This window comes from Laccaria bicolor, genomic scaffold (assembly GCF_000143565.1).
Source record: "Laccaria bicolor S238N-H82 LACBIscaffold_19 genomic scaffold, whole genome shotgun sequence".
NCBI lineage: Eukaryota > Fungi > Basidiomycota > Agaricomycetes > Agaricales > Hydnangiaceae > Laccaria > Laccaria bicolor.
Genome location: NW_001889890.1, coordinates 3,994 through 16,517, shown reverse-complemented (window position 1 = coordinate 16,517; position 12,524 = coordinate 3,994). Strand labels below are relative to the sequence as shown.

General features: G+C 43.3%; 2 protein-coding genes across 2 annotated transcripts; one reads left to right on the top strand and one right to left on the bottom strand.

Moving 5' to 3' along the window:
* Positions 1–46: 46 nt before the first annotated feature.
* LACBIDRAFT_236610 (uncharacterized protein) lies at positions 47–5,434 on the top strand (the record flags this gene model as incomplete). Its single annotated transcript, XM_001883069.1, has 2 exons — positions 47–328; positions 5,117–5,434. Coding segments are annotated over 2 exons (600 nt in total), but the record flags the coding sequence as incomplete, so codon positions are not given.
* A 3,277-nt stretch (positions 5,435–8,711) lies between these two features.
* Positions 8,712–10,289, bottom strand: LACBIDRAFT_328890 (uncharacterized protein; the record flags this gene model as incomplete). Its single annotated transcript, XM_001882949.1, has 7 exons — positions 8,712–8,734; positions 8,839–8,936; positions 9,160–9,299; positions 9,392–9,420; positions 9,501–9,586; positions 10,099–10,222; positions 10,274–10,289. 7 exons carry the CDS (start codon positions 10,287–10,289, stop codon positions 8,712–8,714), a joined length of 516 nt encoding a protein of 171 aa, XP_001882984.1.
* Between the last annotated feature and the right edge of the window lie 2,235 nt (positions 10,290–12,524).

Genomic DNA, 12,524 nt, shown 5'->3' with positions numbered 1-12,524 from the left:
TGTTCTGATCTTCATATATACTTCTACATCTCTGATATCTGCAGATCCTCAGATCCTAGTATCTCTAAAGTTATGGGTCCACAGATTCCTATTTTTGGATCTCAAGATCTACATCCATAGATCCTTTGATCTTCAGATGTCTACATTCACACATACTCAGATCCCAGTATCTCTACATCCATGGATTCACAGATCTCTGGATCTTTGGATCTCTAGACCCAGGATCTTTGGATCTCTACATCCTTGGATTCTTGGATCAGGCAATCAACCATTTTACATCCACAAATCCACAGATCCTAATATCTGCAGATCCTCAAATCTAGGGATTGTCACAGGTGACTTGGGATATTCCTAGCATTACCTGTACCCATACCCACAAAAACCCACACACACACCCCAAATGATCATCAAAGTGTCATTTACTCATCAACTTTGATGATCAATCTCCACTCACCTCACAAGCAACCATCTACTCATCAACCTTTCTGACAATTCCCATAAGTGGCCTTTCAGATCCTCAAATTCCAGTACCTCTACATCCATTGAATCTATAGTTACACTCAGCATGAACATCATTAGCAAGTCTATAAAACCTACCTCTTTTCTGTTTCCTCAAAAGCGCTTGAATCTGCCAAAGACAAGTACCCAAATTGAGAATTTAAAAGATTAGGACCAAATTGATTTCCTTACTGCCTTTTCCTTCTGTCAGATGTAATGATGGCCCAAGTCAGAAATGGTTAAACCAAAAGGATCAAACTTCCTAACAACACAAGAGAACTCTGCTGTGAGGGGTGATTTTTTTTCTCAAACTCACAGTTTTTGGAGAGATTCAATGAGCTCCAGAATGACAAGAAAAAATGGAACCCTCACCTTCAAATTCAAGTCATTGGTCCTCTCATTTCGTTCAAGTTCATTGTTTGCAGGGCCTTGAGGTTCATCAACAATCATTATATCATTGTCATTGTGTATCACAGTCAATGTGAGTGCAGGCATCATAGCATAGCACATGGAAAGACTGGGCCAGGAAATAGACTAGGGTGTTGGATAGCCTGTCAGAAGAGTCTGAGAGGGTCGAGGTCTAGCTGGTGTTCTCAAAGAAGGGGAGAAATGAGTGTCAATGTAAAAAAAAATCAGAGATCAGTGTACAAAGGCATATTGTCAGGATAAACACCCTCATCCACCTCTTGAGAGATGACAGAGCCCAATTCACCATAATGAGGTTTGTATTTATCTATTTTTCATAGATTTTTGACATCAAGCTATCAGACGTTTCTGGTAAATTTAAATTCAAGTTTGCTTTAGTGAGAAAAACCTTTTTCAGGGTAGGAGGAGATCCATTGGGGAGCAAACAACAGAGAGCTTTGCACATTGCATGATGAACCTCTATTCTTGGTGGCAAATTCAATGAATGCTATTCATTGGCTGCAGGGTCACGTCCATTGACACTCGCACTGCCCTTGCAAGGTTTCTATCAGCTCAATTGGCTTAAAATAGAGCTCAGCTCAGCAGCTCAAAGCTTATAAGCTGAGCCAAGCCGTTGAACCCACACACACACACCCAAAAGTACAGGTTTTGATGGGTACAGATATGGGCTTTTAGGAAACCTGAGGTACATAAAGTCATGTACTGTTGTGACTCCAAAATCACCTAGAATTGGCAGTAAACTTGATGGTTTAAACATGTATGCATTTGCTAACATCTTTGGTTTCCAGATGAGGGTCACCTTATTTATGCAGAACCCAGAGTCAAAAGGCCTTGCTGTGTTCCAACCAACACAATTCATGGTTATCATCACAGCAACATCTGCTCAGGTACATTAAACATGTAATGCTTGGATCATGAAGCTCAGTTCTGTGTTCCAACAGAACAGTTTGTGTGATTTATATGCCTATTTATGGTTGCTGAGGGTTAAATACATGAATCTGGAGGATCTGGAACACTTTGACCAATATGTCATGAAACTGTTGAGCAGCACTGACAAAAGGCTGATTGCAAAAGCAACACAAATTCCACAAGTGAGTATTGTTGATTTTTCTAATATGTCTTCATTCTTAGGATGTCATCAAAGGTAATGAAATATAGGCCACCTTACACAAGTGATGGGAGAATGCTTTTGAGGCCACATAACAAGTACTGGCATGACATTGTTGTAACCTTGAATTCTGTCAAACACACAAATTACAATCACGTACTTGAGTACCTTGTGGTGAAACATTGGATAGGTATATACACTGCTCTTATTTGGCTTTGTCAAGAAATGTATCATTTCTAACCATGAATGCTTAGCAATCCTAACATGATTTATCTTTGCTAGTCTGTTTCCAGATGCAGTTATTGGCTGGATCACTGCCACTTCCCACAGATATTTCTGTGGATGATGAATTCCTTGATTTTTTGCCTCTGGCAAGGGATCCTTCTTTGGACCCAGACCCGACTTCAGATGAGACACATGCAAGGTGATCATTCAGGTTTTATTTATCAATCAACTTTGCTGACAATACCAGTTTTGATGACTTGGCAGACTTGTCAATCTGCACTGACCTCAGCCACTCATCAGTGCTGAACAGTTTCCCTGTCAGCTTCCTCAGAGTGTCAAGGATATCTTCAGTCACCACCTGGAGATTTCTTACATCTCCAGCAAGTTCCAGGCAGTGTATGATATTCTTGAGAATAGAATTGCAGTTGAGAAGAAAATGATTATCTTTGTGTAAGTCATTCATCTTTGGTCTCTATTTTTTGGAGTGACTAAAGATCTCTTACTCAGTCCCACTTTGCTCATACTTTGCATATGCTTGCAGCATGTTTTTAACATAGATATGGGCAATACTTTGATTACACCCTTGTTCATTGTTTCACCCTCTTGCTACAGAAGCTTGTTAACCCATCAATTTTAAACACCAGCATAATGAGCCAGGAAGAATGCTATGCCACCTTGAAGTGTTTAACTAACAGTATCCATTCCCTAGCCAGCTTTGCCATAAGCCAGGAAACCACCTAAGCCAAAAGGCAGAATAACTGAGAAGTTATATTCTCAGCCAGTGCATCCTATATATGATACAGTATGGTAACTGTATTAATTATCAGCATAATTACATTGGAAAGGCGAAGCAAAGTTCTTGGCCCAGATTTTAAATGATTTGCTAAATAATGCGTGCTAAATATATGAGAAGAAAAAATGTCCGTTTTGGGATAGATCATGTGACGTTAGCAAGGTATGGCTGTCTGCTACCTTATCATATAACTACAATTCTTCTTATCATTGGAGTTGGTATACCCATTTTAAAATTGCAACCCCCAAAAGGTCATTTTCCAGCAGGATAACAACCTGAAACACACCTCAAAGATGGCAACCCAATGGTTCCTCAACCACAAAATCCGGGTTCTCCCCTGGGTGCCATCATCACCAGACTAAAAAATTACAGAGCATGCCTGGGATGCATTAGATTGATGACTACATGCGCGCAATCCCCTCATAATGTCCATGAATTATGGGAGGCTTTCAAGGAGGAGTGGGAGAAATTGGACCTTTGGTACATCTGTAAGCTTTATAACTAGTGTTTGGGAGTCCAGTCTCGTGACTGGAAAAAGACCATAACCAGACCGGACCAAGACCACAAAAAACTGGACCTGCAGTCCGGTTTTTTGATTTTTGAGAACTAAAGACCGCAAGAAAACCGGTCTAAATGGACCGGTTAGGACCGGATTTTTGTAGCCCACTAAATACCCTTCAAAACGCACCCAAGCACGAATTAATTGGTTCAGAATTGACAAAGATATAAATAAAAATGTAAAATTTCGTTAAAAATAGTAGATGTACAAGACTTTTTTTATAGAAACACCAATTCTCAACGGGATTTGACGTTCTTGGGCTCTTCTTAAAGCTACGAAACACGTTAACAAATTTACCCATTCATAATTTTAAAATATCGGCCAGAAAACCGGTTTTAAACCGGTTAAAACCGAAGAAGACCAAGACCAGTCTATAGACTGCAAAAAGACCGCAGACTGCGGTTTTATGTGGTCCGGTTCGGTCTTTTGACTTCTGGGAAAAATGTGGACCGGTTATGGTTACAGTTAAGGCCCAGGGCATCAAAAAACCGGACCAGACCGGACTTTTAAACCTATTTATAACTCAATTCCTGCTTGGATCTTAGCTCTTAAGGTAGCAAAAGAATTGTACACTCATTATTAATCTTCTAGATACATCCTGGGGCTCTTGTGTGTTTTAATTATGATGTTTTGTGCTTCTTTGCTTCCAGGGCCAATGTGACAACATGATACAACAATTTTCTGAGGTAATTTCTCATCCACATGTCCACTGATTTTTCCAAAACTCATGCTGCTAAACACCAATATCTGCATGTAATATATTATAAAGGATTTGCATGTGCGCATCATGTTTGCCATTTGCGAGAACCAAAATGGCAGAAATTGGACTGTGGTCCATTCTTTTCGCATGCCAGTATACACATATACATGAATACAAGAGTATGCATATATGAACACATGGCTATGTGTATACAAGGATACCCAATACAAGGATATGCATATACATGGATACCTGCATACAAGAATATGCATATATGTATAATGTGGGTACATGAATGCAAGGATACATATATATGTATACCTTGGATATGTGTATTCTTGTATTCATGTATTCATGAATCAAGGGGGCCCTGGGATGTCGACCCGTGACCCGAGGTAGGTGGGGGGGGAGACCTCTGGCAGGCCTTAAAAAAATTTAGTATATAAGCTTCGAAAATCTACACCCGGGGCCATGTAGCAATGCTGGATGCATCAGTGGCACCTCCAATGCAGTTGAATGGTTAATACCTTACAATGGAAGTCAGTGTGTAAGGGAAATGAAAAATCTGTCATCCCTCCCACTTTTCTTGCTCAGCTCAGTCTTGCATGCAACTTGCATGGCAAAAGTAAATGTGAAAAAAGCTGGATTTTTACACCTGAAAAGGGAGCAGCAATTCATTTTAAGGTTCACATGCTTACGGCCCACCAGCCAGAAATTTCTTCAGAGGAGCAGTGGGGAAAACATACCCTTTTTGGATGAAAACATACCTTATTTAGAAGGAGTGATGGGGAGGGACATCACAGACAGCTTACAAAAAAAAATCTACCCTGTGTTGTTTCTGAAATCCCTGGGCCCCCTTGTCATGAATATATGTATCCTTGTATCCATGTATATGTGTATTCTTGTATTCATGTATATGCATATTCTTGGATTCATGTATCCATGTATACATATAGATATATGTCTATTCTTGTATTCATGCATATGCATATTCTTGGATTCATGTATCCATGTATACATATAGATATATGTCTATTCTTGTATTCATGCATATGCATATTCTTGTATATATGTATCCATGTATACTCATATTCTTGTATTCTTGTACTGGATGACTTTCTGTAAGGTTTTTAATCCTACATATCATATTTTGGTGGTGCATCAGAGATCAAAGGTAACTTTAATTGATTAATCTATTCAAGTTGACATTCCACAAGCAAAATGATTATATTTATCATTCCGTTCCCAATACTTTGTGCTGCATGGTACTCTGCAGTTAATTACAATGTTTACAGTGCCTGATGTAGACAGGCTATCATTTACAATACAATAGAAGGTTGTTTTTATGGGAGGAGGGAGTTGGGCAGGATGTGTGGAAGAGGAGCAGTGAACAGCATCAATGATCAGCCAATGAGGAGAGAGGATGAGGCCCAGGGACTGTTTATTCTCATTTATTCCAGCAAGTTTAATCTATGAAGAGGGGTCTGACCCTATGAACAGATTAAGGTTTATTGAGACGTAAAAACAGGCATGAATAATATTTTTCATCCCCATTTGGCCCCGCAACACAGCAACAGAGCCAAGATATCAAGAAATAATCTATTCCCTTGAATAAAAGCTTATGGAAAGTCATCCACTATTCATGTATCATGTATACACATATTCTTGTGCATATACATCTACATAGAGGGCTGATTTTTTGTCAACTCAGCAGATCAGCCATGAAGCAATTGATATTCTCAATGGGGCACACTGGAGAGCATTTAGCACATAATTCTGCAACATTGAATCCATGTTCTTGAAGTACTCACTGCATTCCCTTTGGCTGATCATTTTTTTATGTAAGTGCATATGTTGTATCCTTGTATTTATGTATCCTTGAATTCATGTATCCACATATTTATGCATACATGTATCCATGCATACCCATATCCTTGTATTCATGTATCCATGCATACATGTATCCTTGTCCTATTGAGATAGCTCGTCCAAAATCTGTGTTCCTGGATTTTCCAAAGTTTCAGCAAAGTTTCAGTGAAGATTGCAAAGCACTCTTCATTTTCTGAATCGCCCACTGGTGACTCCAACGGGGCTGAATTATTATTAACGATCACAGTCTACAATTTACTACAATAACCAAGAACAAAGCACACAAATTGCTACAGAGGCAGCTCCTCACTGTCAGCTCCATCTTCATCACCATCTCTCGGTCCATCTGGTCCATCACCACTTCCAGCAGTCACCGTGATCTCCCCTTCGAGGTCATCTTCTGTGTATGCATCCATCTCCTGCATGGCCCTTGCAATATCGGTTTGCCACCTGGGCATCTGCCTGGTACCAGCACTTTGTTTCTTCTGTTTCTTCTTCGGTGGGCACATCCGTTGGTGCTTGAGCAATGATGAGTACAGGTGCCATTCTATGGGTGGAAATAGTCGGCAACCGCCTTATTTTGACGTAGAACCCCTTGAACCTCCATGTCGAAAAGCTTCATATGAAAAGGGCGGGGTGGTAAGGCCGCGGATGCCCGCCTGATTCAAAAACGAATGTTGGGGACAGACAAAATGCGTGGGGACCTTGTGTCTGAAATTTCCTAGCTTGAGATTGATACGAAACAAAGTCCGGCCTTCTGATCTAGTCGGCTAGCTCGTAGTATTGATTTAGAGAACATATGGGCTTAACATTGTAGAACGTCGGTAGGCGATACATTTTCTTCAGACACAAAGTGTCCATCCATCCAAAGTACAAAGGTTTGAGTCCGCGCTCGAAGGAAATCTATTTGATGATGTTTGGCAAGGGCGTCGACAGGGCGCGTCATGACCCAGCACTAGTATTCTTTAGGCTCGTGACCAGCCATTTCACACTCCGCTGCACTCTGTGTGAAACGTACCCTTGCCTTTCACACTCCGCCTCCTATTTTTGGTAGTCGTTGGTGTTGTTGTGGTAGATGTTGGTGCTGTTTGCCAGTAGTACGAAAAGGGAAGGGTCCGCGTAAGGTACTGGTCGCGAGTCTAAGTATTCTTATCAATCTCTGGCCTGTCGAAGCATAGAGCCTGTAGCACTGCCAAAGAAGTGAACTAGATAATTCACCTCGATTGAAAGGCTCTGACCGAAAACTCGTCGCAGATACCGTCGCCAAAATTGGGAGAGTCATGAAATCGATCTTTTCGTGCATAGGGGGGTGAAGGCAACCCCGAGACTTGACATTCGCTGCCCTGCGTTAGGAGTGGAGACAGAGAGAACGATGGGAACGGTCCAGAAACTGTCATCAATAATTTCGACTACAACCCAGACTGCCGTCAACCCTAGTGTAATGGGAAGTTGGCACACGAAGGAAGATGAACAGCCTCGCCCGTTGACCCTTCTGCAGTGTTCAACGGGATGACCAAATCGGACGATTGATTGGATTGCAGAAACCAAGAGAAGGCTGAAACGATTGACGACGCAAGCAGCTCGAGGAGAACTCTTTTGAAATGTGCGTGTTCGGCGGACTTGTTAATCGGCTCAACACCGGTCCTCCCCTGGTGGTCGTTGTGATTTCTCTGATAGAGTGGATGAAAACGAGAATCCGGTTCTGCCGCGCCTGATAAACGACCCATGTAGATGGTCAGACTTCAGTGTGAACACCATAGCTATGATTTCTGGCATATGAATGGCCGAAGGTAACCTTGCCGTCCAGCTCGAGTGGAGACATGCATTCTTTGAGCACTGATCTTGAAGAAAGCTTCAACGCCATTTTCCGCCGTTCAGCTTTGATCGGGGATCAGCCGCTGCATCAGCATCTTCAACTCTGGGCGAAGTGAGAATTTGCTCAGTGGCCAAAGATGAGATGACGTGTTGGGCAAAGCGCGAATTCGCTCGGTGCCTACACGACCGCCCTAGTGAACCAATTTCCCAGGAGCACCATTTCTGGAGACAAAGAACTGTCAGACCAAAGCTCGACCTCATCCCGGATCCATGGATCCCTGTATACAGAGATCCGAATATAGACATCCACGCTTGCTAACAACCTCGATCAAGCAAAGTGAGAACTATCTGGGTGCATACGACTCGGAGATTTGATAATCCGATCAAAATTTGACCACAGGCTTCGTCTGTCATATCCTATGCACCCTATCTTGCGCTGCGCGTCTATCTGTGAGTTCTGTGGACCGGTCAGCGCTTGCACACTCTCTATAATCGAAATGCGCACCTGATCCTGGTCAAGGAAGATAACCGTATCGGCCGCGACCAAGTTGATCCCTAGTCCACCCGCTCGCGTGCTCCATCGATGCGGCAGATACTCCCATGTAATCAGTGGCCCAGCCCAACGTCCAGTGATGAGAAGAAGAAGGAAGAAAGAATGGACAATGTCGTTTTGGAGAAATGAGGCACAGTGAAAGGGACCAATACGTCTCGCGACCACCTAGACAAGATGCGAGGTCGCGCCTGCAGAATGCTGGGTTCATCTTTCGCTTTCATATTCGAGAATCCAAGGATGAGACCCAGAAGTGCAGCAAAGCGCGAATTTGCTCAGTGCTGTGACGACGAACCGTGGATCAAGTTGTCGACCATTTCTGGAGAGAAAGAATCGTCAGAACAGAACTCGACCTCATCCCGAATCCATGGATCCCCGTATACAGAGATCCACCTATGCACGTATCCAGACATTCACGCATGCTAACAACCTCAATCAAGGAAAATGAGAACTCTCTGTGTGGACACGACTCGGAGATTTGAGTGCTACTGGCTTGAGCATCGTTTCACGCTAATCCGATCAAAATGTAACCACAGGCTTCGTCTGTCATATCCTATGCACCCTATCTTGCGCCTGCGCCTCTATCTGTGAGTTTTGCAGACCGGTCAGCGCTTACACGCTCTCTATAACGAAATGTGTACCTAATCCTGGTCTTGAAAGGTAGCCGGATCGGCCGCGACCAAGTTGATACCTAGTCCACCCGCTCGCGTGCTCCATCGATGCGGCAGATGCTCCCATGTAATCAGTGGCCCAGTCCTACGTCCAGTGATGAGATGAAGAAGGAAGGAAGAATGGAGGAAGGAACTGACCATTGTGTTGTTTCGGAGGAATGAGGCCAAAACACACACTGAAAGGGGCCAATGCGTCTCGAGATCACCTAAACAAGATGCGAGGTCGCGCCTGCAGAATGCTGGGTTCATGTTTCACGTTCATCCCAGAGGAAAGGCGAATACTTACAAGGTTCATACAATGAACTTTGAGTTGAACGTGACATCGTGACGGTCACTCCTTCGCTCAATGCCCCCGAAGGACGAGCGGATTTCCTATACAAACGTCGGGGATACTGCAGGCCAATCTTCAAAAACCGTGGAATCAGATGTTTGGCCCCAATCGCCTTTCTCAGAATCCATGGCTCGACCTTGTTGAGAGGAAAGACTATAAATCATGAAAAGAAATATCCATGAATCCGGAGTTGGTTTAGCAACCATTTGAATAAAAAACGTTGAGTTGTGGATATCTGTCAAACCAGGATGCATGCCTGTCCCATCCCGCTCAGTCCCCAGGGAGCCCAAAGATCGATGATCAAGTCATCCGTAGATCCAGTCATCCATGGACTGCAATGCCAGTGAGAATTTACGCGGTGCCCACAAAGTTTTTTATCCTGTTTGGTAAGAAATTCGAGAATCCCAGGATGAGGCCCAAAAGTGCAGCAAAGCGCGAATTCGCTCAGTGCTGTGACGACGAGCCGTGGAACATCACCATGTGAAGCTCGAATCCATGTATTCAGGTATCCGTGTATCCGATGATCCATGATTCGAGATATCCGTGGACTCACCCGGTGCATACAAATTTTTCAATCTTGGTTACGAGCATCGAAGGATGAGGCCATGAAGTGTAGCAAAGCGCGAATCCGCTCAGTGCTGCGACGAGCCGTGGATCAAGTTGTCGATGTGGTAACGCTGAAGTTGCACTGAAGAGAAAGGCTTGTGAACAAAACACGTGTGACTCACTTCCCGGGCCGGTCATGTGTTCATCCACCTTGCATTATTGTTCTACCCAAGTTCTACCCCGCTACCGCTCTGTAGTTTCTCCCATCTCCGCGCGATCTGATAGGTCATGCTGTATGTGATATTCTGAATTTTCTCTGTCCATCCCCTGACTTGTGTTTCCTTCAGTGTCCATGACTGCGGTGTCTTGTTGTTCTAACTTCTAGAACGTGAAAAATCCATTGGCTGAGACGTTTGGCCGTGGTGGGATTTCAGCAGACAAGAATCGTAGCGGAAGCGGGCCCGATTGGTCTGGGAAGTACCATTCGCGGCTCCATCACCAGAGTGTGGCAGACTGTTCGCGAGGGCAGACCGCTTTTTCTTCTTTCCCCGCGGACCTATCCTTGGACGACGTCAACATATTCATCATCTTCCTCGCCGCAGCCGCTTGCTGTCCTAACTCCTCATCGAAACGATTGCGGAGCATCGTGACTTCCTCCTTGGTGGAGATGAGGCGATCGGTGGTTGCGATGAAACGAGTCCAAGTAAGAAGTCTGAGTTTATGGCCTGCCAACATGCCCCTCTTCTGCTCTAAGCCTCTAACAACCCCAACTGACTCGCAGTGGGTCGATAGGCCTCCGTCGCAGACTCACCGCCCGCAGCCTACTATCTACCTCCCTATCTACCCTGCCATCCTTTTTTCCTGCCATCCGATTACCGTTTGTTAGACATCGTGTAGATCTGCGTGATCGTGATAAAATCATGAGAGGGAATGATCACCATTGAAAGTTGAAAGAGATTCCAAGAAAACAACAAAAAAGATGTCACGAAAAAAGAACTTATGACAGCCACTCAATATACGCTCGCTCATAGGGAAAGTGGTATAACAAATGAATTGATCAACTTCGGTGGATTGTGGCACTATACATGTAATGTCTTACTTATTTAATTCATCGGCGCGAACTGCCAGCTGAGATCGAATCAAAAGTGGAGGGAGAAATTTGCTTCCTGAGGTGCGCGGCCTGGTGCCTCCCCCTGGTGGATGGCAAAACCCAGACTGGACCGCCTGAATTCGATGATAAAACATACTTTTCACCCTGAAAATGCTGTTCCATCCCCATGGCATACTCTTCCCAGGTTTCCAGTACACTGTTTCGGCAAAAATATTGGACCTGCGACGTGCCAGTAACGCGGTGGACGTATAGGTCCCCAGTCTGCAGCCGTATGGTCACAGGGTGCGGCGGCGGCCCATCGATTTTTTCAGTACCGATCGATTCATACCAACAAAAGTAATGATCCCTTCTGGTTATTTTGCGTACGTGCCTCCTGGCGCAGAAGCGTTGCTGAAAATGAATACTTCAATGATGAGCACCTGATAATGTCACGGATCTTACAGCCTTGGACAACTTGGCGGAGGGAACGCCGCTTGGCGCCCGCCGTCTTCGTCGAGAAGTGGAAGGCGTGTTAAACATCCTGAAAGATCGGATGGCATATCAGGACTGGTGGCTACCACTTTTATGATTAATCTATGACAACTGTCCAAGAGCCATTGTGTATAATGCCACAGGTTTTATGAAAGGCATCTCATTAGGATTGCCCATCTATTTCATTCAATTTATCACTGGAATCTTTCATAAGTTATAGACAAGGATAATGAGATATCATGGGGATATTTCATTAGGCTCTTTGGCCCTTTCATTATCATTTCTGAGACTTTTCATTAGGATATTTCATTAGGCTCCTGCGCTTTTTCATCATCATTTCTTAGAATTTTCATTAGGATATTTCATTAGGCTCCTGTGATTTTTCATTACCATTTCTTAGAATTTTCATTAGGATATTTCATTAGGCTCCTGCGCTTTTTCATTATCATTTCTTAGAAATTTCATTAGGATATTTCATTAGGCTCCTGTGCTTTTTCATTACCATTTCATAGAAATTTCATTAGGATATTTCATTAGGCTCCTGCGCTTTTTCATTACCATTTCTTAGAATTTTCATTAGGATATTTCATTAGGCTCCTTCGCTTTTTCATTACCATTTCATAGAATTTTCATTAGGATATTTCATTAGGCTCCTGCGCTTTTTCATTACCATTTCTTAGAATTTTCATTAGGATATTTCATTAGGCTCCTGTGCTTTTTCATTACCATTTCATAGAATTTTCATTAGGATATTTCATTAGGCTCCTGCGCTTTTTCATTACCATTTCTTAGAATTTTCATTAGGATATTTCATTAGGCTCCTTGGCACTTTCATTACCATTTCATAGAAT